Below are 26559 nucleotides of genomic sequence, written 5' to 3' on the forward strand. Positions count from 1 at the left end.
AACTTCGATTTGTTCAGAGTTTAAAATTAAATCTTAAATCAAATCTTTAAATTCAATCAAACAACATGTAAATTACTATGTAAATTATTTAAAAACCACGAACCGGTTTTTAAAAAGCGTCGACGAGAATATCAAATATTCCTCGCTTGTATCGTTTTGCCAACACTGGTATTAAAAATACATGCGGATAGTGCGACGGTAGCAATCGGATTAGCAGTATCATTTCCTTAACGGGTTGAAGTAGCAAGGTATGTGCTAGCACGGATGCAACGCAAGATCGTAGAAGTATATATACGATTCATGAAGAATGAATAGTTGCCATTCGTTCGAATAAAATTGACCGCGACAAGCCGAGAGGCAGAGCTTTCTCAATTCATGACTTATCGTTTTTCCTGCTCTTTTAAGCTATAAACGTATTAAACTATGCAACGAGGAGTAAAAAACCGAATAAAGATTCACGAATTACGATCGTCTATCTCAGATATCCGTTCAATTTATATCTATTATAATGATTAATTATACTATTCATTGACTTCCGTGTAATACATTATGTAATGTGCAATTATTTTCACTATTAATAACATATGTGTATACACATGCATTAAACTATTCAGATTATTTCCTGCCTTATCAAGATAATATTGAAAATTTTTATTTCATTATCTTATTTTGCAATTCAAAATGCATTGCTATTTGCGTACCAATGCTGTACGAAAATTATTTGGAAAAAAAAGTTAATAATAGTTCTCTTTAATTATAGAGGATAACATGAAGAGTAAGATAAATTATTCATGAATAAGAAAAAAAATTAATTGATGTTGTGAATAAATGTTGTGAATAAATTTGTAATTCCAATGATAATAAAAAAAAAATGAGAATTACTTAATTTTTAAGTTTTATATTGTATGGAGATAAAAATTGAGATTGAGATCATGTAGTATAGAAAAGTATCAGCATAAAAATAAAGAAAGAAAAATTTAGTGTCTTTTAATATGAATATAAAGATAAATTTTTTTAAATAATAATAACTTATCAAGATTGTATCCTATTATATATTACAATATATTATCTTATTTTTTATATACAATATAGAATGTTCATTTATTTGATTTATGCGTAAAAAAATAATTAAAAAGAAGTTTTATTAGTCAACATTCACCATTTGAATAGTGGTATGAATGCCAATTCGCTAAAACGTTTTGAAGAGAATTCTATTTGTAAAGAATTCTCGTGTCCTAGAAGTCTACGAACAAACTATGAATACTTCCATAGCATTTTAATCATTTCTGTCGCTTTTGAAATATTAGTCGAGTAGAAGAAAACATGATTAACAATAGAAAATGAATGTACAAAGCATAAAAAGTACGACAGTTTCACAAGTAACGTAATTCAATCTAACCTTACTTCACATGCCAAACGTGACCGAAAATTGTTGTAAAAAATAATAATTAATAAATCAATAATTATTCTCATGACATAAAACATAAATACGTAAATATACTGCTAATATACTCTGATATAAAGAGAACCATTGTAATAACATAATATTCTTATCTATATATCTAAATATCGTAAAATTACATGCAACCGGATACTCCATGTTCCAAATTAATCAACGTATAATGGAAGTTACCTGACATCGATTTCATCAGTTAGCAGAATAATCAGCAACATTACGAACAACGTCACAAACATAACCCACACATAATCTTCTTTTTGAAAAACTTAATACTTGGAAGCACAACACAAAACATTCCCAAAAACAGGAAAAACTTCAAAATTATTCGATAATTACGCATTTCAAACCACGTCTCGTACCTCACTTATGTGTTTAAATATGCGCATGCGCATACGCATGCGTGCCAAGATTTGCACGCGCGGTGAGCGCGCGTCATAAAGCGCATGCGCGTGAACCTGCTACGACGACAAGCAAACGAGGAAGATCGGCGACCGTACAGGCGAGAAAAAGACCTCGACAAAAAGAGAAATAAAGCGAAAGGGAAGAGCAATGACACACACGGTTACACGCACGCGCTCACCAACGGCACACACCGAGGTGACGTAAGCGCTGATTACGCGACGCTGCAACGAGCACACGCCGAGACTGCAACTTGCGTTGCATGTATAACGTTCGCAGAATGCGGCAATACACCCCCTCCTTGTACCGACCGTAACCTCGCGCAGTTCACATCCCGCGCCCCGCCGGCCATCAGTACCTCGCCCCCTCCCTTTCTATCGTACACTGCTACCGTTCAGCATTATGTATTGGTGCATGTGCGAACGCATATCGCATGCTTGTGTATGAAGGACGAGGCCTTCAAGTACGTACCGTACGTACGAGCACGGGTAACGCGAGTTAGTGGAGATCATCAGCTGACAACAGGAGCCAATGAAAACAGGAAGCACATTCGGGTTCTTCATCAAAGAGAAAAATTTCAAAAAAAATATACGCGATGACTGAGTAATAATTAAGATTGATTAATTGTTTAAATATAATTAAATATTACAATTTTCTATTTTTAAGATTTCAAAGTTAAAAACTTCGTTCTCATAAAATATGAATTAAAAGAGGAAATTAATAACACAAAAGATAAGCAAAATAGGAAGAAGTTGAAGGAAATAATTCCAGGAAGACTGATTGACAAGAAAAAGGTGATCGAAAAGGGGAAAAATCGAGAAAGAGATTAAAATTTGACACACGACTATAATTTCGTATACGGTCATTGATAAACGTGGAAAATATCCGAGCGCTAAATGAAAATTACAGGGAAAGAAGGGGAAGAAGGGGCTCAACTGCTTATTATTCCGAATTGAATACAAAGAGGGGTGCAAAACACACTGGTGTAAACGTATTTCATCGAGATATTAAAGATAGAACGATATCGAATTATTATGATTAAGATGTCTGACAACCACAAAGTAATTTGGATTAACACACCTTGCACATTTCGTTCAAATAAGTTGTATACATAACAGCTATGGATGTACGCATTATACATAAGTTTTTTTTTATTTGTTTTTGCAAATTGTTTGATTATTCGTTTAATTCAAAAAATTCTTGTATCATTACTGTATTGTATTGTATCATTATTCCTAATTTAATTGCGAATATGAAGGAATAATATTTAAAATTATTACGAATTATCAAAAAATAAATAAAATAAGCTGAAATCACACGATATCGTTATAATCATATTGTTGAACCTTTGTTACTTGAACGAAACGCTTTTGTTCCGCTTCCTGATACGAATTATTCTACTTTTCTCCAGGTGGTTGATCCTTTTATTCCTGTTACACCTCGCAGCATTTCCCACGATCATGGACAAGTCCGATTTAACGCCGGCAGCAAACACTGGTTTCCTGCGGCTGATTCGACTTCCTGCAATAGCGTGCGCATCTTTCATGTACGAGGAACAATTTAAAACGAACGGAAAAAATGGCAGCTCGACAGCTGGCGCCTTGACCTTACTCAACGGCTATCTGGCAACATGAAGAAATTGTATCGCCAGTTTCATTTCCGAGCGACTTTTTCCATCGTGTTTCGTAATCAATACCTGAACTCTTTTTCTCAGAAATTATCGAAAATTGCAGCAGTGAAATTCAATGTAACTTTTATTTTTATAATCTTATCTTATTAGCGATTATTATTTTTTGCGGAATGAAGAATGGAACAAAGTTTGTAAAAAAAAAAAAAATTTCAAATTTGAGAGAGATATTTAATTTTGAAGATTTAATCTTTATTTCAATATCCAATTCATTTTCCCATTAACTTCTGTTATTTATATATATATATACATATTTTTTTTTAAAAATCAAATGTGTTAAATCTATTTTCTTAACAAATAATTACTGAAATAAAACGAGTTGTGTAACGAATTAATAACAGATAATCTGATAAATGTTGAAAGGTTGATTAATCTAAATTACAAGCTGTAATACGAAACGTGTAAAAAGAACAGGTGTGGATAGAAATTTGTCTCACTGTTTGACAAATTTATAACAGCTCTAAGCTAAGTGTGTTATTAAGTTATCATTAATTTGATGGTATTGAACTACCCATTTAATTGATCAACGTCATATAGTCGTGACGTTTATTCCATTTCAAACAAGAAACTATAATTTTGAATGTACGTGATGCATATAACATATGAAAATGTTATATATATATATCATAAACCTATCTTGTTACCAAGATTATTAAATCATTTATTTAATAACTTCTTAATATATTAAGAATAATTAATTATAAGCTCTATTGCATTATATATTAAAAACTATTTTAAAGAGCTGTTATAATTATTTACTTTTAAAATTAAATAAACAAAATAATGACTAAGTATAAAGTATTCGTTTAAATATAATATAAAGAAACGTGAAACAATAACATTAATAATTTGTATAATAATAATTTTTAATCGGGAAATTATGAATAAATTCTTGTAATGATAAATATAAAAACAAAAAACATTGCAATGAGTATAGAGAAAAAAATAATGATAATAATAAACTGCCATGATATCGAGCGAACAAAGTACTGTTGCACAGTGATCTTATGGTCAAGGTTTCAAGCCTTTAAAAGCGGCTTATGCAACGCATCCGGACGCAAGTTCTCCGCGCTGCAATTTACATGTCCGAAGTTATGTCGAATCCCACAGTGTATAATCATAGTATTGAAAGATATCACAAGAGAAGAATATGTCAACTTCCGTTTCGAACATATCATTTCGATTGAAGAAAAAAGAAAGTTGTGCATCGATGGACAAGTTGAATAAATTAATAACTATAAGGGAAACAGAAAATATATACATGGCAAACGTTTGTAACGAAATTATATCCCATAGAATATTTTCCTTCTAATTTTGAAACGTAAGTTTAACTTGTCTGAAAAATATTGAATAAGAATGAAACATTTATTTTTGAGTTTTCACATGAATATTACACGAAAATAATTTTTTAACATAAAACTAAATTTGATAACGAATGATATATTCTTAAATATATAAAAAAAAATCAGAATTAAAATTAATCAAAAAATTGAAAAAAAATAAGATGTTTAAAAGCGTAAATTAAAAATTAATCTCTACAAAAAAAAAATTCTAAAATACTTTCTAAAAAGTACAATCTTCTCTGCTCAACAATCTTGGAAACTGTTAATTTCCCGAAGTTCTCGTACGTAAAAGATTAGTCCGTAAAGCTAATCGGATCCAAGAGAGAAGGTCCTTAGCCTTCAGGAACACGGTCGTGGCTGGTAAAGGCCAATCGTCGTTGACTATACCTTAGGCACGAGGTGGTAAGAAGTTAGAGAGAAAAGAGGAATAGACGGTTTCAATGAGCGAGAAGGAAAAGGAGAAATAAGAGGCAAAGCTGCGAGAACGCAGGAGGAAACGGCGGAAGGAAAGGAAGAAAGAAAGAAAGAAAGAAATGGAAGCCCGTGCAGCACAGAAACAGCGTGTCGGTGGCTGCGGCGGCAACCGCGGCCGCCTAAGCGAAGTTAGGTTTCAGTGCACAACACAAAGGGAAGGGACACGGGAAGAGGTATGAGGGTGGAGGGGGTACGGTTAGGGGCGCCATTCGAGGGAGGGCTGTTGAACTTTCAGGGTCACTCCCGCGGGCCCCCGCTAGTTGGATCGACAGAGAAAGAGAAAGGGAGAGAGTACGGTACCGGTGCAGAGAAAGCAAGAGGGACGAAAAGAGCAAGATGTAAAGAACGAAAAAGATGGACGTCCGGTATATAGGTGTGGAGAGGTGTAGCGATAGAAGGGGAGGATGAGGAAGGATGTGGGGAGGGGGGTGAGCCGCCCCAACACGAAAACTCACTCCTAAACCGTCCCTAACGACGCGCCCTCTGGGCCGCGCGATTCGACGACTGACCGTCCGCCGGCCAATTCGTCTCCCCGGGCCTCTATTGCTCTCCTCTCTGGGACAGATAGAGTCCCGGGGCCACAGGCGTGTATACACGGAGGAGAAGGGCCGATATAGTGCACGAAAGCATACGGAACCAGTTTTTGGAGCCGAGAAAGGACCGTTCCTCTGGGGCTTGCCAGCCCTGACGTGCAACGCACACGCGCGCATGGTCACCCGGCTACATCACAACCGAGAAAGGAGGGGGGGGGGGGGAAGAGACAGGGTATGAGGAAGAGAAAGAAGGAAGGAGGCGACGTTTACAACGATCCGAGGAAGCTAGTGAACTCTCAGGGCCGTTCCGTGGCTTTGCGTGGAGAGAAACGCGCGCGCGCGCGCACACACACACACACACATATACCGGCCTCCTCTCGAAATTTTGTTTTCGTTTCGCGTCGTGATTTTACGACGATGCTCCACTGCCACCCCCGTGTCGTCGCATACGCGCGGCTCCCTCTGTCTTTCGACCAACGTTCGTTCCTTTCTCGCGCATTTTGGTACGGTTATACGAGGGAGGGACGGTTACGGAGAGGAATGGGGGGATCCCAACGAGCCTGCGCCGATGTTGCTGCGCCACTGTTCGTCCGTTTCACCGGAACCGGAGTAAACTAGCGAGATGTCCATCTGTGTGTCTAATTGAAATCCGAACAGTGACCGTTGCGGCTGACAAGCGCAGCCTGCAAGCAATGCTGGTAAAAATAGGCTTCCACGGATTGTTGTGGATTTTAATCTTTCCGCAAATCTCGATATGAAACTGACAAGGGTTTTTTGTTACGTTTTTTTGCATCGATCGAGATATCGATAGAATATTATAAGAAGAATATTGTAAGAGGCGGCCAATAAAATGAATGCTACTTAAAAGATTAATAAGTTAACAACATGGGAAATCGCAGAAGAAATGAATAAAACATTACACTTCGATAAATCTTCTTGAATGGAAAACATTTATGTACACGTTTTGTAATTTTACGTAACATTTAAAAATAGATATTATACTTCATCTTTAGAAGCATGTCTGATATGAGAATGATAATGATATTTATAGTTACGTGACTTAAGTTCTAGTTAGTTTCTGCTAGATATTTTTATCAACTTTCTGTTGTAAACAATAAAAAATCACCAACGAAAAAACTAATTCTAAATTTGCTGTAATTAATATCTTTATAAAATGTTCAATTTAAATTCTATAAAGATATTCAAACTTGTTTAAATTGCATTTTTCTACAGAAGCGAGAGGATATAAGTTTCCTCCGATCCTATCATATTTTTCCCTGTTCCAGTCCCTTGCTAAGAGTATAGACCGTAGCTAGACGCTAGGTAGAACGAGGGTCGAGATATAAGTAAAAAAGAAGATGCACAAACAAGAGACGCATCCGAGCCGACAAGGTGTGCACTGCCTTGATCAAGCAGGATGGCAGAGCAGGAAACTAACTGTAGTTGGTGACTAACTTCAAACAGGATTCCACGAACATGCCGGAAATCGTTAACTTAAAGGACTATACATGATGTACACATGAAAATGTTTGATTAGGACAAAATGTTTGATGATTCTAATTTTACAAATGATATTTTAAAAAATCATATATTTCCTAGAATAATCTTTAATGTGTGTAATTTTGTTCTCTATTCTATCATTAAAGAATATTATTACATAAAGAAGTGATAAAAATATACTGTGAAAAATAATAAAATAATATTATACGAAAAAATATAGAATTATATTTAAAAAATATCTTAGTAGTTAAAATAATTATAAAACTTATATACTTTCTTCTGTAAAATATCAATTGTGTTATTAAATCAAATTCACTCTGTTATATTTTATAATGTGCTAAAAATCTTTCTCAAATCATATAATGGAGAATTAGCACAAAAACATCGTCTATCGCCATTTACAATCCATCATAATCACGAAATTTTTTGTCATTAAATTATTAATCGACTCCCTTATTCCTATCTTTTATCCACCACATTCAGTTTCTTACGGCTTCTTGTTCGTCGCATTTAGATTCCACCCGAGCTTCCTACTATATATAAGAAACTGAAACGAAAACGGGCGGAAGACAGTGGTGTGGAGTGTACACAAGAGGAACCTAGGTTCAACGACCTGCTCTCTAGTACCTGTATCATCAGGCTGGCTCCTCTCCGACAGAGAGACGCGTACTTGTGCCTAACTGTGCGTACGAACACATCCTAACTTCTCTTTCTGTTCACCGCATTTCGCGCGTACACATATACTCGAATATGTGCTGGAAAACTAGTTTCGCAAATTACTCCTCTGGAATTGTCGCGAGGTGTTTGCCTTGCAAAACGTTCAAATTGTTTCTATTCTTTACGCGAGTAATTTATTTTTTTTTTTTTTTTTTTTTTTTACGATTATTCTATTTCCATTTCCAAATCATTGAAATAATTTTTCAATATTTTTTAATTTGGCCAATTAATAGATAGGTATTAATTCTATAAACGATTTAATTATTCAATATTCAATGCAATATTAGAACGGTCGCGACTTTATTTGAATTAATAAAAAATATTTATTAATATACGATGTATATTAATAGATCGATTAACTTTAATTATTTCTCCAGCGAGTCGTATTTTACTGAGATAATTATTCGGTGCAACGCAATCAGATTATCGTATGATTATGTACACTACTGGTTCTATTGGGGATTAACATTAGGGTTGATTTGTATATACAATATCTTATATGAGATCCACGTTTGTATGACAGCAATTAACATTTGTTTTCTGCAAAATAATCATAATTATAATAATTCTTAAAGTTCATGTATAATTAGTATTTAATTGAAATATTAATTAAATCTTGTCCATTCAGGAACAAGTTAATTGAGATATAAAGTCATATCTCATGCAATTATAATTGATAAAAATATATCATTTATAATATATCATATTCAATTACGTTTCATAATATAAATTCTTCTCACTTTTGATAAAAAAAATTAGTCTTATATTGAATTAAAATTTTTTTGTTATATTTTCACATATAAAATCTGTTATCTTTAAAACAAATATTCTAATTTCCCTGAGAAAAAGAACAATTCTGCAGAGGTTTTTTAACAAAAACAAAAAAAATTCTAATTAATGCATTTTAAAAGTGCTTGTTTTCCAGGTACAGTTACTTTAGATTATACAATGAATTATAAGCAAAATAAATTCTATGCTAATCATAGTGTTGAATATTTCAGAATAATAACACGTATACAAAATCTGAAGAATTCTATTGTCTATTAATAATGTTTAGGAAATGTTTGAATACAATGAAATAATTAATATTATAATAAATCAATATATGTCTATTAAGTGAATATCATTTCAGATATTTGAAATTGATTATTTAATTAACTTGTACATTGTATATTTAAATATAAAAATTATCAAAAAAATTCAAAGATTTTAAAAAGTTCAATCTTATAGTATAATTTTTTAATAACAGAAATATATTTACAATATCTTTCACAAATATGAAAAATAACTTGATAATTTGTTCTAAATTCTATCCTATATGTCTATACATATATTTATGATGAAATAATAATTATATGATTTTAATACTTTGTTATTATTATTCTAGAAAATTAAAAGAACCTCAAACAATGTGTTATCTATAACAGACATCACTTTGAGTAATAATAATACAAACAATAAATTCATATACCATCTTATCATTGCCTTGGAATTCGATTACCTTCCTAGTATTCAATATCACCTCATAAACATGCTTAATTGCATTTCAATTACCTATACTACAAAATTATCAAAATACAATAAAAAAGCAAAATACGATATAATTTTTTATAAGATTTTATATGATTTTTTATAATAACATATGAGATTCAATCAATAAATTATAAAAAATTATTTGTATAATGCCTTCCTATCGAAACAATTTAAATTGCTTCTCATCACCATAGAAAATAATAGAGATACTTAAATATGTACGTATAAATAAAACACTTCGTACAATGAACCTCTATTTTTTTTTTTAAATTGCAAAAGATTTATGCTTAACGTTTAGTTACTCATAATATTAAATCCTTTCATAAAAAAAAAAAAAAAAAAAAAGAAAGAAAAACGAAATTTTACTTTTTACAAGCTGTATCACAGTCATGTGACACGTCGCGTTAATTAAATTCCACAACGGCTTTTTTCTGGCGTGAATACATAAGTGACTCATTGATCGTCCGATCTTTCATCGAACTCAGCCCGGGAAGCAGGGGGCACTGATCTTCAACTCGTTCAACAACACTGTGGCATTGCCTGAATGCCATGGTCAGTGACCGTGAGATCAAGAATTTAAATTCTATGCTGACTCCTCTACTCTTTCTTTTGTGTTTTATTGTCCAGAATTTCTTGGCTATAGCGGCATTATAAAATGAAAAAAAGAGCCGAATTTCTTTCCAACCATTATTTATTGAAAATGCATTCTTTGAAAGATGTCAATTTACTTTTTAAAAAAAGTTGATAGTATCTTTTAAAAAATTAAGCTATATTGTTATTCCTTTCTTTGGAAATTAATTTTCTTAATATAAGAAAATATTAGTAGTAAAAAATATATCATATTTTTGGAAATACTGTTTCCTTTCTTGTTCTCTTTTTTAACAAAGTATTTTAAATAAATTTTAAATTTTAATACATATAAGACAAATTATATTAAATATTTTTTCGAAGCATATTATTTCTATATTCCAACCATATTTTTGAAAATTATTCACGTTTCTCATAAACTTGCTTGTTCCCTGTTCCAATTAAACTGCGGTTTCTGAACCACACTGCACAATGCTTTAACAAATCCCAAGCTCAGTTGTTAGTTCCTTTTTCAAACCGCATTTCTATGCCTAACCGTGCCTATGGAGATGTTACTTTTAATTCTGAGAAGACACGTTCCACTTCCTCTATTTCCTGCATCGCGTTACTACTTTTCAAGCATTTTTCATCCATCCGGTTTATACGCACGGATAGCGACTCTACTCTGTTCGTTATATTTCTTTCTCTCTCTCTTTATATATATATATATATATATATATACATATATATATAAAGGGGGGCGAGAGATCTGTATTATATACACAATGCATGTGTATATGCGTTTTGTTCAGTGTAGTCGCGGTGACTTGCTCTGCTTTGAAACTCGACACCTCTTTCGTTAAACACCAGGGACGGCCGTACGTGGGCAACGTAAACACAAGAGAAACATATACAGACAAATGTATGTACATGCAGATATGCATATCACACTAAAAGGACAAAACGGTCGATCCGCGAAAGGCAACAACCGATGTCACAGCCTAGAAATATTTGACGTCCAGTACTTTGTTAATGAATCGCATTTCAAATGTTCATATTCAGTGAGGATATTTTTAACTACAGAATTTTTGTTAGAAGTTTTATTTAAGTAGTACATAACGTCATATTTTAAAACTAGCTAATCTGTTATGGATAATATCTGCATGATTACAATTTGTTTTGCAAAAATATTAAAATAAAATTATATTGGTTTCGATAAAAATAAATTTGTTTTTAGTAGATATTATATAATCTCTCATTTTGATATATAATAAGTTATTATGAATAATTCTCTTATTTTTCATATAACGAATATTATGAAACTTGTTTCATGAAAATGGTTGTGTTTTTCATTGAATATATCATTGAATATCTTTTTATAAGATTTTTCGAAATTGAAAACTTAAAAGTTAATAAAAAAATATATAATTTCACGAAAATAATTTTTGATTTTAATTTCCTTTTATAGAAAAATATTAATTTACCAAAAAATACAATTTTGATATTAAAAATTCTTACTTATAAAATACTTTGCAACTTAAAAATATACAAAAATCAGATATATAATGGAATAAATTTAACAAACAAAGCAATACTTTATTCCGCAGTATAAAATATCACTTAGTTTTATATGGAAATTTACATGTGATATCTACGACTGCAGCATCAAAAAAGAATACGCTACAAGATTTGGAATAAGATTTAACGCAAGAGAAAAATTTACACCGAAAAAGAAACCAGTTCAAGATAAAATCTGTTCGAGGTCAAAAAAGCAATTGAAGCGTAATCTTACGGGAATTAATGTCGAGATTGTATGTACGTTAGGTTCGGTCGCGGTCAAGATTAGGAAGCACCTGGAACGATTTTAAGGGCATGGTAATAATCGTAAATGTTCGTCGCTCCAAGTCGTAAACGCGGGTAATTCAAACGCAAAAGAGTGTCATACCATTCTGTCTTAAAGTTCATCGCATTCCAAACTCCGTGAATATTATCAACTGAATTAAATTATTCATATATACATATAATACATATATATATATATAAACTTATTGAATACAAAAATGATAACTGCAAAGACGATGATAAATAAAATAAAAAAAAAAAAAAATAATAAAGAATGCGAAATGATTATCCATTTTAAAACTTAAATGTAATTAATTATAATATTTTAATATTAGAATTCCAAGAATATCAAATTATTTAGAATTATATCATAAATTTGAATATATATTATTTTTTAATATGTTTTACTTTAAATATTTTTCATAATCGAGTAATTATTTGTAATCATTTCATCAAATTTGATATGATTTTATTATTAATATGTGTTTATATATACAAGAGCACGCGTATAAGTAATGACCTAGTTTTTCTTATTAATAGCTAATTCAGATAATGCGATTTTTTAATTTAATTCAATAATTATAGAGTTGAAGTATTCACAGACTTCTGAATTTTCATCATATGTCCAGCTTTCAAACATATTTATTTGATTTAATTCGATAATTAATCGATTTACATTATCATATATATAAATTCTTTTAATAAAAATTTATTTATATTACGATGAATCAATCATTCAATCGTTTAATCAATTTGAGGTTTACCATCTTATATAATGTCACATACATTTTATATTGTAAATACACGATAAAATTCATCGAATCGGTTAAAAAACTGCATCATCTGAATTAATATAACTGGTATTCTTCAACCTTTCACACATTATCATCATCAAGCTTGGCATTTACGCGACTTGTTGCATTGACCTACTCAAGCTATGGCCGATTAATACGCGCCATTATTGTTTTCACGTTCACTAACCTCCCATGACGCAAGTACGTCATTCTATGGATTTCATGAACTCCGATTTTGAGCAATGCCGCGCGAAATAGAACTTTACTTTCATCAAGAATCAAGGTTTTATCAAGAAACAATCAAAAACGTAATTGCTAATGTCCCTGATAAACATATGATTAAAGCTATGAGCATTTAATTTCCTAATTTATCAGAACTTTTTGATATATTAAATATAATATATTGCCAATCGATAAATAATCTAATCTGATAAAAAAGAATTATATACGAGTCAAACTAATTAGGAAAAAATCTATCTAAATAGAATATAATTACAATTCTAAATAAAATATAACTACTTATACATAAAAATATATATAATAATTGAATAGATTAATATAATAAAATGATAATAAATTTAGTAAAAAGATCGTAAATATTATTAATTGATATTAAGAATTTTATATTAATACATACTTCTTTTATTTTATTTCACAGCATATCATATAATTGAATTAATCTATAAAAATAAACTACCTCAAAAAAATTAGAGAAAAGAAAGTGTTCTATATTCGATGCACACGGCGCTTGCTCGTTTAAGGGTCAAAGGACGAGTTGAGGGCGTATACGAAAGCGTCCCCGAAGCATCGATCGTACCACTCAACAAAAATTTCATGCTTGGCTTCCTAATTCGAACATAAAATGAGGTCGATATCGTTGCAAGTTAGGCAAAGCATCGTTAAATACGCATATACTCGTACGACAATCACTTTTCAAGTAAACGCCGTTATATATAGTCAGAATCATCGAGGAAAACAAAACGCTTCCTATTTACGTATAGTATGTAAGCGAATCAACCACGAATACATAGTGATGCACGCAGTTAGTCAACCAGTTTCACTCACCATTTAAATCGCCCAAGGTCCGTGGAATTTAAATCTTAATCAGCGCCAGGAAGACGCCGTATGTATGCTGGAAGGTCGTACACGTTTCACAAGAGAATCTCGATGAGAACGAGGAGGGAACAAGAATATCACACTGGCACGATGCACAAGTTCACCGACTTCCTCGTTTGAATCGTGCACAGAATCCAGACGTCGCTTTTGGTCACGACGACGTCACACGCAACATATTACGCTATCTTCCTTAACGCGTATCGAGACGAGGCCAGAACACAAGAGAACAAGGCCGTCGGACGCGAGTCAGCCAATAAAACGTGTCGATGTATAAAACGAAAACAATAAAAGATAAAAAGGAAGAGAAAAAAAAAAAACAGCAAAAAAGACGTGATGAATACACTATATGTTCGACACGAAAAAACGCGACTATACGCTCCGCCACGCGAAGCGGAACACTAATAATAACGGACACTATGATAGGTTCGCGTTTTCATCTCACTTCTTCCTCGATGAGAACGAACACTTATGGTTTCTTCTTTCTGTGGCGCGTTTTATTTCGTCGATCTGTCGTATAATACGGATCACATTGATCTTTGCGAACTGTACGCGTTTCGATGTCACAGTTCGCGGGAGGATCTTATTTCTTAATTTGCAGATTTAACGTTCTCGCCACGATGTATTCTTCGATTATATATATATATATATATGTATATATTTATATTTATATATATATATATATACACTACTAGTGGCAGTGATTATAAGAGGAGAGGGTGCTACGCACAGTAAGTGCTAAAAAGCACCTCCCCCGTTAAAGGCTTTCACGCAACTGACGCGACTGGCGCGAAGGGCACACGGGGATTAGGAGAGGATGAAAGAGGGGATGCTTGAAGATGGATGGAGGGGGAAACGACAGTAATACTACGCAGAGGGACGCGGAGAGACAACAGCGGGCCGATAGGGGAATCGCGCATGCGTAGTGGCCCTGTTTTAGAACAGTACCGTGACACTCGTCGACAAGCCACCGCCCGATGCATCCACCCCGTCTGTGTCACACTACGAATTACAGCTGTCTATGTTCTTTCGAAAGCAAGCTTATCTGTTATGTTAACTTATTATATATGATCATTTTATCATTTCATTAAAAAATCTGGGCCAATACATTAGAATTATAATTTAATATGTGTAATATAATTTTAGGTTAAAAAATAATCTTCAATATACGTGAATAGAAATTTGATCGAATTAACGTATGGAAAACATGCGCATGCGCAAATTGAAAATTCCAATCTTAGAAAGGTTAAGAAATTATGTCGAATTACAACGATGCAGGCTTGCGTTTGCTAATCTGTTTCTCGCATGTTCTTAACCGCTTCGCTAGTTTGTGCGAAAGAGAACGTCATACAAAAGACCAAGACCTACATAAGCGAAGCACAAAGCTTGCCAGAATAATCACGTCGCGCACGATGTACAATAAGCAAAATCAATTTCGTATACTACATACGTCCAGAGGTATAATTAAGAACGTAGACTTACAAACTATTTTAAACACATTATAAAAACATTTTAAATATTTTGTAATGCAATCAATGGTCTATAATATTCTATTTTTCTAAAATCCATTTAGAATTGATAAATAGCAAAAACAGATCAAGAGATTCAATAATATAAAAATAGTAATTAGCGATTACTTTGCATGAAATACTTGTTGCCTCGAATAATATAATTGTTATATTCTTTTTTTTGATTCGTGTAAAAGGCACTTTTATCGATAGTTTCAATGTAATTTATTATATAATTATATTTTATATAATGTAAATTAAACTTAATTTAGATAACTATTTATTGTACAATCTATATAATATATATAACTATAGACTATTTTATTAATATTCTGAGTAGTAATTCTTAGTAACATAAATTATATTATTTTAAATGATTATATAAATCCATATATTATATTATATTATATAAATTCGTAAAAAAATTGAAGCAATATTGTGTGTTATATATAATTTTTTTTCTTTCTTCTTTTTTTTGTTTTTGTTTTTTATTAAATTATTTATATTACACCAATATGAACTTCAGTAACTTGAATACAAGATATGAACGAATATGACCCATTTCCATTAATTTTTATATCGATACGATCTCCGACCTTTCATAAATGGAATTAAATTTCACGAGAATGTTCACAAGTTAATCTCTGATATACATATCTTTCTCGAATAGAAAGCGATCACGAAAATGAACGCTTTATGGAAAATGTATCGTTTCATTCTATCATTCTATCATTCTTTTTCGAAACTGCCGAGCGCTTAAAGATAAAAGATAAAATAGATTCATATAAATGCGTAAGTTCTTGACTATTTCTGAATTTCTCTTATTTTTATACTAGACCAAGTTGCATTTATTTACTGTTACTTATCGAATATAAGAGACGATTATCTTTTATTTTAATGCAAGCTTGTAAACATCCTATTATCGATCGCATAGGTTCGATACGTTTGCAACCTTGTTTGCTACGTTTGCAAAGTATTTAAACGTGGAATCAGATATAATAACTCGATATACCAAACTGGGAGTGGATGTAATTTAAAAACAGCATTTCAACGATCAGATTTATCGATCAGATTAACGTGTATTGTAAAGTTGCATAGCTTTGGCATATATCATTCTATTCTCAGTTATATGATTATAATTTTTCATTATAATGATAAAGATTATATGCTATAGAAATCAATTTACATTAAAGATTCAAACAAATTCCCAGCAAAAATTTTACTTGTATTTTAATGATAAATAAAAAATTGAAATAATATTCTCTCAATTATGAAATGTCTATTTATTATATTAAGAAATATAAATATTTTAATAATAAAATATTCTATATTGAATTATATAAAATTACGTAAAAATAATTATTAATATTATAATTATAAGAATTACAAATTAAATATAAAAATATTAAAAACTGTTATTACATTGGGAATTTAATAAAGAAGCATAAATTTCTACTATAAAGATAATTTTTAACGTGGATCAAAAATTATCAAACTTCGTCTGTCGAATCTTACACCATCCACATACAATGAGCACTTACGTATACCATGAGAGAACTGTTTATACGAACAATAAACTATGTGCGATCGCTTAGTTACCAATCCTCAGTGAACAATACAGTATTCTATGACACTTGGAGAAAGCGTTTTCACATATTATACATATGCATTAGAAGTAAAAAGAAGAAAAAATAAAAATGCAATAATTTGTAGGTTTTGTCAATAACATATCAATTCTTCTCATATATTAACATCTTCAATTATACCTCTGGAATAAACAACCTCCACCTTCATGCAGTGCGTTAATGATTAAAAAGATTCAATCGTTATCGAATTACATGCCATTATTTATTTCGACCACGGTATAGGCACGTTCAAGACCGGTTAAAATTATTCCATGCGTTTACGCGAACAAGTTTACAATAAGTAAAGGAAGTCGCGAAATTGCACGTCGTTTTTGCAGGCAGGCGACTACAAACTTTCCCATAAGGCACCTAGGTAAATAGGCCTTCGTCGGCGAATCTCTACGCGGCTCAGCTACTAAGAATTCCAGCCTATTATTATGAGCATAATTGTCTGATTATACGTCTGTGATCTGGCTCTATAACGTTAAGACTGTGCCGTTTCACAAGGGCACGTGTTCATCGAATCCCCGCTACTATTCCAAATATAGTCTTAAAAGGAATTCTTTTCACTGTTCGAATAAATTTTCGATGAAATTGGATGTTCGGATTTGACGACTCGTCAATTTTTATGCGAAAGAAAAGAAAGATGGTTTAACATCTTTAATATTTGTTCGATGGATAAAATTTTCTTTAACAAAATATTTTTCACAATAAAATATTATGAAAAATTCATGGTTAACGAGACGGTGAAAGGGAATAAAAGATTATGTGTCAAATATGGTATGGATATGTATGGCTGTACATGTTATTTTGCTTCTTATCAAAGATGTGCTTCCTGCATTCGAAAAAGTTCATCGAACTCACGTCACTGCTATTACTGAATTAAAACTGGATTATAATATATAGCTATAGGTATTAAATTTCAACTTAATCTTTTCAGAAAAAATATTAATACACATTTGTGAATCTTTTTTAAATAAAACTTAACACGAAATATCCTCTACTACGATAATTTTCAACCTATCATTTTGATAAATTTAATAATTCTGATATTACAATGATTACACATTAGACTTAATAAATGCCGAAAACATAAGTTTTGGCACAAATTTATAATATCAAGGTTAGGCGTCCAATATATCCAAAAGTACTAGATTTAAATAGTTAATAATATATTTTATCGTAAAAATTTCAAGGTATTTGTCGCATAATATCATCGAGCTGAAATATTGCATAAAATATGCACACCTTTCGCATGTTCGCGAGGATGATGCCGTATTTGAAAAAAAAAAAAAAAAAAAAAAATTCTATTTAAAAGTTCCATTAGCATTTCAAATGAGAAAAGACGGAAACGGATGCAATTCGTTATATATAGGTAAAATGTGAAAGGAAGCCCGGTCACGACACGTTTAATGCGTAAATATAAATGCGGGCAGAAACGTTTTCGGAGTGGCTAGAGTTTCGTCGAGGCGGAGAGCGCAACATAGAGGAGGTACAAGGGGGTGTGAGGGAAAAGCTCAGTTAGACCGCCAAAAATCGTGTGTCGTCTTTGTCCGGATACACAACACGAGGCTTTTCCCTTAGAACGTTCGTTACTAAAATACACACACCGTACCCACTTTCCGGTTTCCTTTTTCTCGTTTCATGTTCACTTCTCGTCGTTGGATAAAGAAATTTCTTGGTCAGTGATCCTCATCCATGTTTTTTCGTACATTTCTATCGTCCACTCTGCTTGAACTGTTGAACGTCGAATTAAAAAAAAAAAAATAGGATAAATAGGATATTGAATTTTTTACGGATTTTTTAATTTCAGTCTGCGCGTGTGAAACGATAATTGATAATTTCCTTTGCGAAGGAAATTTTCTTTTATTTTATTATCTATATCGATTTTATTCTTTGATTCAAAAGTATTTCCTCTTTTTCCGAAACTTCTTTCAGATTAATTTATTTTTATCAGCTAATGTCATTCCATCTTATTATTTTTATCAAAAATATTATATTTATGACATGTATTTGATATACAATATCTATGCAGATAAAATAATGAAGTCAGATATGGACACCAATTTGGGTGCTGATCAATTAAAATTTTTAATTTGATTGATTGGTCTTCAATGATTAATACAGTTGATTGAAAATATTAATCATCAATTATTTATTAATTTTCGATCAAAATGAATAAAATTCTTTAACGTATATGAATATGTATCATGTTAAGTGAATATCTAGATATAAAATGAATTAACCGCTGAAGATAATTGATATTAGATTTGAGGTCAGATTGAAATATCAATTTCACAAGGGAGAGAATGAATAATATTCAATAATAAAGTTAATTGATGATATGACATATTTACTATAATCGTTAATAATACATATCGTCTAGACACGACTGAATAAAAATTTTTATTTTTAATAGTAAAAAAATTATTCAGATCATCATCTTATGTATGTAAAAAAAATAATGAAATCCTTTTTTTTTCTCATAAATCTACCACATTATTGCATAATTTCATGCAAAATGAAAATATAATTAAAAATTATTTGCAGAACAATGTGAATTTACTTGAGCATACAATATTTATGCTATAATTCATTGAATTATATGCACATTACTTAAAAATAAATAGATATGAATATTATATCTGATAGCCTGAGAAAGTTCTATAACTGAGGGGAATTAGTTTTTACCTGTTGTGTACAGTGAATGGGAATAGATAACATGAAGCGAAGGTTAGTTACATAAAAACAAGCGCAGCGAGTGCGATTACTTCACTCTTTGAAGTTACTCTCCGACCATGACGTGATTCCATAAATATCGATATTATGTGACCGGATAATTAGCGAGTAAAGGGAAATCTTACATGATACATAACCTTTAAATAATCGCAAGGAATAATTGTTATAATTCTCTAATCAGGGCGCATAATAGCGAAAAAATGAATTAAAATTGGAAAAAAAATAAATTAATTACTGATATTACTAATATTAAGAAAAAAATTTTATCGTTCCCTCACTTAATTAGATTGTGGAATAATATCGATAATACATTAAGAATGTATATATATAATCCTGTAAATGATAAACAAAAATTGAATATAAATGTTGAACTTTATGATTCAGTTTCATTCCCTATATTTAAAAATAGGTATTTCTTTTTAGAAAAGTAAGAAATATTAAATAAATTTATTCTTTATAAAAATTTTCATAAAAAGTGATAATATGGAATTTTTTGTCAAATTATACATTTTCACTCATTATACATTTAGATACATTTTCCTATAGCGTGAATTTTTAACGAAAACAGTTGCTGCAGAAAATAAATTTTAATTCAGGAAGAAATGTCTGAATATTCGCGGCAGTGTAAATATATTAGTGGCCCTTTTAGAGTGAATTTCCTTCTTTGAAATAAACTACATGAAATATAATTAGTTATATACTTTTAAAAAATTAAAAAAAAAACTTATATTATTTCTACTAAAAATATCTATCAAGTAGAAAATTTATATTATCACATTATTGATAACAAATTAAATAATAATTATCATTAAATAAATGTCATTGAAATATAAAAGAAATAATAATAGAAATAAAATTAATGCATAAAATTATCCAAAATGCATAAAATATCCAAATATTTAAGGGAAAAAAGTATCATTTACATAAGTAAAAAAAAAAATCTCAAAGGAAAATTTAACAAAGTTTCACGAGAAAGAAATGAAGAATTATAATATTTGATATTGTCAACGGTATAAAAAGCGAAATAAATAATTTTCCACCTTATTTCATGCAGCCAGCGAGACGAATTAGAGCGAGATGAGTGCCGTTCGTCGAAATGGAAAGGATGAAAATTCCAGCGGAGAGGTTCGTTACCAAAATACACACGCGCGTTGCAATCTCGTTTTCTCAGTTCTTTCTTTCGAAACGACGGAGGGTGCCGCGACTTTAAGCTTGGATTTAATTATTTTTAACGAACGCGCTAGTCTGCCACGAACAGGGAATCGCTTTCGTTCCTGATTCAAATAGCTGAACAAAAGTCTATTTTTTGTCAACATAACACTCATTTATTTTACTCGTGAAAATGAAAGTAATTTTTTTTTTTTTTTTTGGCAAAGGTTTCATTTAAACTTTCTTGATTGATACTGATTCCAAAAAAAAAATTTTTCCAATTTACATCGTTGTAAACAATAGAGATATGCATAGCATGATATGATCATAGACTCTCTCTTATGCTACGTTTCTAATTAATTCTTGAACTTTAACAATCGCATTTATATTCTTTTCGGAATTACAAATTTATCTGCAAAACGGAAGCTTTGAAATGATAGTTCCGTAACGCATAAATCGAAGGAAAGTAATTGCTCGCTGATATCATGGAAGAAGTCCAAATATTCCGATCGTTTATCTGGCCTAATTCGCATTTCTACGGAAACACTGTTACTTTCAGCCGAATCGATAAGTCAACTGGAATGGATCGGTTTCGTTCGAGGCGAGACGTTATATGGTAAAAAGCAATCGATCATGTTTCGGTGAAAACGTATGCACCACGTGTCACTTGTTCGGAACTATGGACGAATATCGATGCACGTAGACTTAAAGTATTCGTATCCTATAATACATCACTTGAAATCATTTAATTTTGCAATTTTTATCCATCTTCTATAATTTTAAGATTATGGAATGAATCATTTGCAAAAATCAATATAAAGTAGCATCATTTGCAATATTTATATCAATTACGTTATTAGAACATACTCGAGTTAGCAAGTTATTTTCTAAATGCAAAAAAAAAAAAAAAATATTCGGAATAAGAAAATTATTTTTTATCAAGAATTATGATGGATATGCGCATTTATATACATGATCGGCGGGAACTTTTTAAAGATGGCTTGAGAAGAAAATGGCCAGTTAGGTTAAGTGGCAAGTACGTTCACGTTAACCGGTCTTATCAGATGGTGAGCCACGTGGCCATAACACGCACTTCGTTTTAACCACGTGTTCGTGAGGTAGCTGCGTTTTCCCTCCTCGGAAACCGGTGCTTGTGCCAACTTACTTTCACGACATCTATTACAAATGGATGCATATAAATTGCACAGCATGGTGTCATACTTCAACCAAGATAACGCGGGATCTAGGCTGGATAAGTTGCTCGTGGTCGAATATTATCTACTTATGCAGCAAATGAATATTAATCGGTGGAATCGTGTATTGCGTGATTCGTTAAAAACATTTTACAAACGCTATCTTTTGATAAATGATACAATAAGACAGTATAATCATCAAACTTGTCAAAGTGACAGGTTTTAGATTTTTTGTTTTTACAATTGTTAAAAGTATGTCTTTGACAAAATTAATATTGATTTTTATTAAGATATAGATTGGAAATTAAATACATTTAAAGCTGTATCATTATGTTTTTTAAATATATTTTATATCAAGTTTTAAAAACGAAAATGCAATGGAAAGAATATGTATTTCTTCTATAGAATAATTTAAATGCAAGCAAATACAATTTAAATACAAGCTAACAAATAATGAATAAATATTATTTTTAATAAAGAAGAACTTTAGCAGTTAAAAATATTTTTAAGATATGCTAATTGACTTATATATTCTCAGCAAACGAATATTGTAAAAAACTATTGCTAACAAAAAAAAAAAACTTTTACTTCCCTTATTTAATATCTTTTTATCGATACTTGCTTTAAAATGTAAATGTAAAATTTATGACTTAATTTTTAAAAAATCACATAATTCCTTTACAAATGCTTTGCTAGAAAAATAATAAGTTTTCTTGTACTCAGGAAAATTCAGAAAAAGAAAAAAATTTCCACCGTAGCTAGTTTACCTTTTGAAACCACCTGCCTTTTGTTAACACACTTCCATTGCCACGTGAGCGCAACGGAAGACGTAATGGCGGTCGGTTTTCAACGATCCACTCTGTATTTGCCTAAGAAATATTTCCTACTGATACTCAGTCACATTTTAACAATGCTTAAACATACCTTTTCAAGCGATCGGTACCATGAATAACCGCTTAGGCATCGTATGATTTATTGGTTAGTGAAGTTTATTTATCGAATAACCTTCATTGGTTGGAACTCGATTTATTCACTGGAAATATTATACCCTTAAAAGTATAGAAGTATATGTATAGTTGGAGAAATGTTTGTCCTCTACATAAGGGATAACTGTGGTGCATAACTGATTTCTTTGGTGCAATAATGTTCGCATACAGGAGTCACTGACTCCCAGATGTAAAGTCGCGACGACTAATTTTAACTTCCTCACCGGCTAAATGAATAAAAACAGACCAATCAAGATACGTTTGGTTCGAAATAAAAGCGATTTTTCTTCAAGTCAAATCGCAATGAAAAGTGAATGATCTATATAAATTCATTTTCAATGCAATATTCCTTTTTCGATGCGTATTTTTGTAATTCATGGCAGCGAAGATATTTTCTTAGAATAGCAAATTCGTGTCGCTTGACCTAAATAACGGTATCTTGCTTAAACGATGTCTAAACGTTTTAAATTTCAACCTTAAATTTTAAAGTCTATGTTTAAAACATATTTCTATGCAACTGATATTTTAAAAATAAATTTTAAATAATTAAACATTAAATAATTATATTAATATTAATATTATATAATTATATAATAAATATATTATAATTATAATTATACGTACCTAAATTTAAATTTTTTCGATATGATATAGGATTACATTTAAAGAAACAAATTTCAAAGATCATCTCACCAAAATCTCTAATGAAAATATTTTCCAGACAATTATTTCTGAAAATGCGATTTAAAAATTATTCTATAATTGATTATAAAATATAATATAATGTATATTATATATTAACGTGTATCTGATAAATATAATATAAACTGCACACATATATAATAAATTTATACAATATCAATATGCTAGCAAAACCTCAGTTATAAAATCAATTTAAACGAATTTCTGATAATCGAGATTTCCCGATAAAATTTGAGCAATTTCGACACGCTATTCGAATCCTGTTTGGAGTCACATAGGTAGTCATCGAATGCAACCGTTTATCGAATCGAATGCAAGTTGGCTCGAATCGACGGGCCAAACAACTTCACGATTCGAGAAAGCCGAATGGAACCGAAATGATCCGAGCGTGACCGAAACGGATAAACGCGCGGAACGCAATAGAAGGAAGAGTTGGTTTCCCTCAAGACCGAACATGGACGAAACAGTGAGCAACGAAGGAACTATGGTCGTGGACTATACAGGTTCAAGAGTCGTATCTTTCCTCGTCGGTATATTGAACTTCGTCTGTAGGGGTCATTCAACTCGCGGAGAATGCTGTATCATCCTTAGTGACGTCACGTGACTAGCCGTCTCTGCTGTTGCCGAAGAGCGGAGGCAGGCAATGACGTGGCGTGTATTCATTGGATAGCAGCTTGCGCCGCTACCCAATGACGTCACAGCTTGCGGAGGCACGGACCCGTCCAGGGCGCTGCCACCACAAATCCGACGTCACGAGTATCAATGTCGATAAACTTGCCGTACTCTAAGCTGTATACATAAACACAAGTATCCTCAGATTGAATAGTACAAATAGACAGATATCATATCACTGCTCTTTTCAGAATAAATAGAGCATCTAATATCTTTTGAAACAAGATGCAAGAAAGATAAGGTTAAATTTTGAAGACAATATTAAGATGTTGGCCATTATGATATAATATTTGGAATAAAAGTTTCGATTTTCAATTTCACATTAAACATTATTTATAACTTTTTATAATAGTTTTCAATATTGTTAAACATTTTTTATCACTTTATATGTAATATCTTAACATTATGTAAAACATATTGTAAAAAGAGAATAGTTCAAATAATGATTACGTGCATTTAAGCATAACATAACCTTATAGCATACCTGCGTTTAAATATTTTTTTTATTCCTTTCCGAATTATTTTTTTCTTTACTTCATCGTAAAAAATTTTTTTTTAAAATCTTTTTTAAAGTTTCTAATCTTAATTTCTTTATATAAATCATAAAATAGTCGAAGATCACTTATAGGAAAATTATAAGATAATGCATATTCTTGCCGCACCTGTAGTAGCATGCTTCAAACAACAAGCCTGCTATAAATAATGATTGCGAATTATTTTTAGCGATGCAGGTCTCTCAGCAGAGAAGAAGAAGGATAACAAGAAGTTAGAAGGTCCATGGCAGGAACAACAAGAAAGGGAGAAAGTAGGAGATGATAAAAGTGGAGGGAGAGGAAGTCGATGGAGAAACAGGATAGAGAGAATCCGCTAACAGTGGGCGGCTTTCCTCAAGGAACTCACGGTTGAACGAATACATAGAGAATTACGTTGGTAGGTTAACTGTCCGGTTCGATGGTTGACTGGATGGTGGTACTCTTGGTTTGCCGCTGTTGGCTCGTTTCTCTTTTCGCTGCTAGAGTTTGTTGACTCTCGGTTTCAGCACACCGGCTGACCATGACCTCGCCGAACGATCCGCAAAGTAATACCGAGACGACTCTGACTCCCTGCCACCCGCTGTCGACGTCGTTGTCCTCGTTGTCCCTCCTATACGGTAACACTTGCATGTAACCGCCAACAAGCACCAGTGCGCGCCACTGGAGAAGGAGGAACAGCTCGAGTTTTACGCCGATCCACCTGACGCTTGGACAGGGAACCGCGTTGCTTGTTATGCCGACTCGGCATAAGAATTTCGACGTACGACATACTGAGTGAAATAGCGGTCATTGCCATCCGGTTAATATCGTCGATGGCCGTATCGAACATAGAAATTTGTGAGGATAAAGGCTTAGATATTGGTTAACTTAAATTCATTCCATTGTACTTTAATCCTTAGTTTAAATATTTATGTAATTATTGAGAGGATAATATGAGTAATGATATATGATTTATGAGACAGATTAATAATGATTTTTAATATTGAGAAGATTTGGTGAATGAGAGCTTTTGTGCTAAGATTTGTGGGGTTTCTTTGTATTTGGAAAAATATTCTGAGAAGATGATTTCACACTTGTAAGAGAATATAATAAGAATCTTATTTTTTTATTTAAAAAAAAAAAAAAAAAAACATATCTATTAATAGCACATTTTACACATGTTTTCTTTAATACACACAGCATAGCACAATTACATTTTCTTCAATTTCAAATAATATGTAATTTATGTATTTTTATGTAATTATTTATAACTTTTCAAAAATCAGATATTTTTAAGATATATTTACATTGAACTCTATAAAATCTTATTTTAGAAAAAATAAAAAAGTTAGTATTAGTATTTGTAATATTTTTAGAATAATTTTTATTATGAACATATTAGAAAAAATTTTATTAAAAATATTATTTCAAAAATTATTCAAATTGATTTTTTTCATGTATTTAATCCCTCTCAATTATAAAGTAAAGTTAAAGTAATCTATAAATAAATTA

The 26559-nt window shown here is 31.5% G+C and overlaps 1 protein-coding gene across 5 annotated transcripts in view; it reads right to left on the reverse strand.

Annotated features, from left to right (window-relative positions):
- The window catches only part of Utx (Utx histone demethylase), a 113589-nt gene that overhangs the window by 78144 nt on the left and 8886 nt on the right, over nt 1–26559 (reverse strand). Inside the window, exon 1 of one of the 5 annotated variants that reach the window (XM_086910674.1) lies at nt 13914–14738. The exons of 3 other annotated variants lie outside the window; for them this stretch is intronic. Coding sequence is in view for 1 of the 2 variants with exons in the window: in XM_086910673.1 (XP_086766799.1) it covers nt 1634–1695 (62 nt within the window). In the remaining variant the exon portion in view is untranslated. Of the gene's footprint in view, nt 1–1633; nt 1810–13913; nt 14739–26559 lie in introns of those variants that run through there. One more of the 5 variants, XM_086910673.1, reaches the window with a different exon arrangement.

This window comes from Apis florea, unplaced genomic scaffold (assembly GCF_048593485.1).
Source record: "Apis florea isolate Af1SG1 unplaced genomic scaffold, ASM4859348v1 contig_3195_pilon, whole genome shotgun sequence".
In the NCBI taxonomy this organism is placed as follows: Eukaryota; Metazoa; Arthropoda; class Insecta; order Hymenoptera; family Apidae; genus Apis; species Apis florea.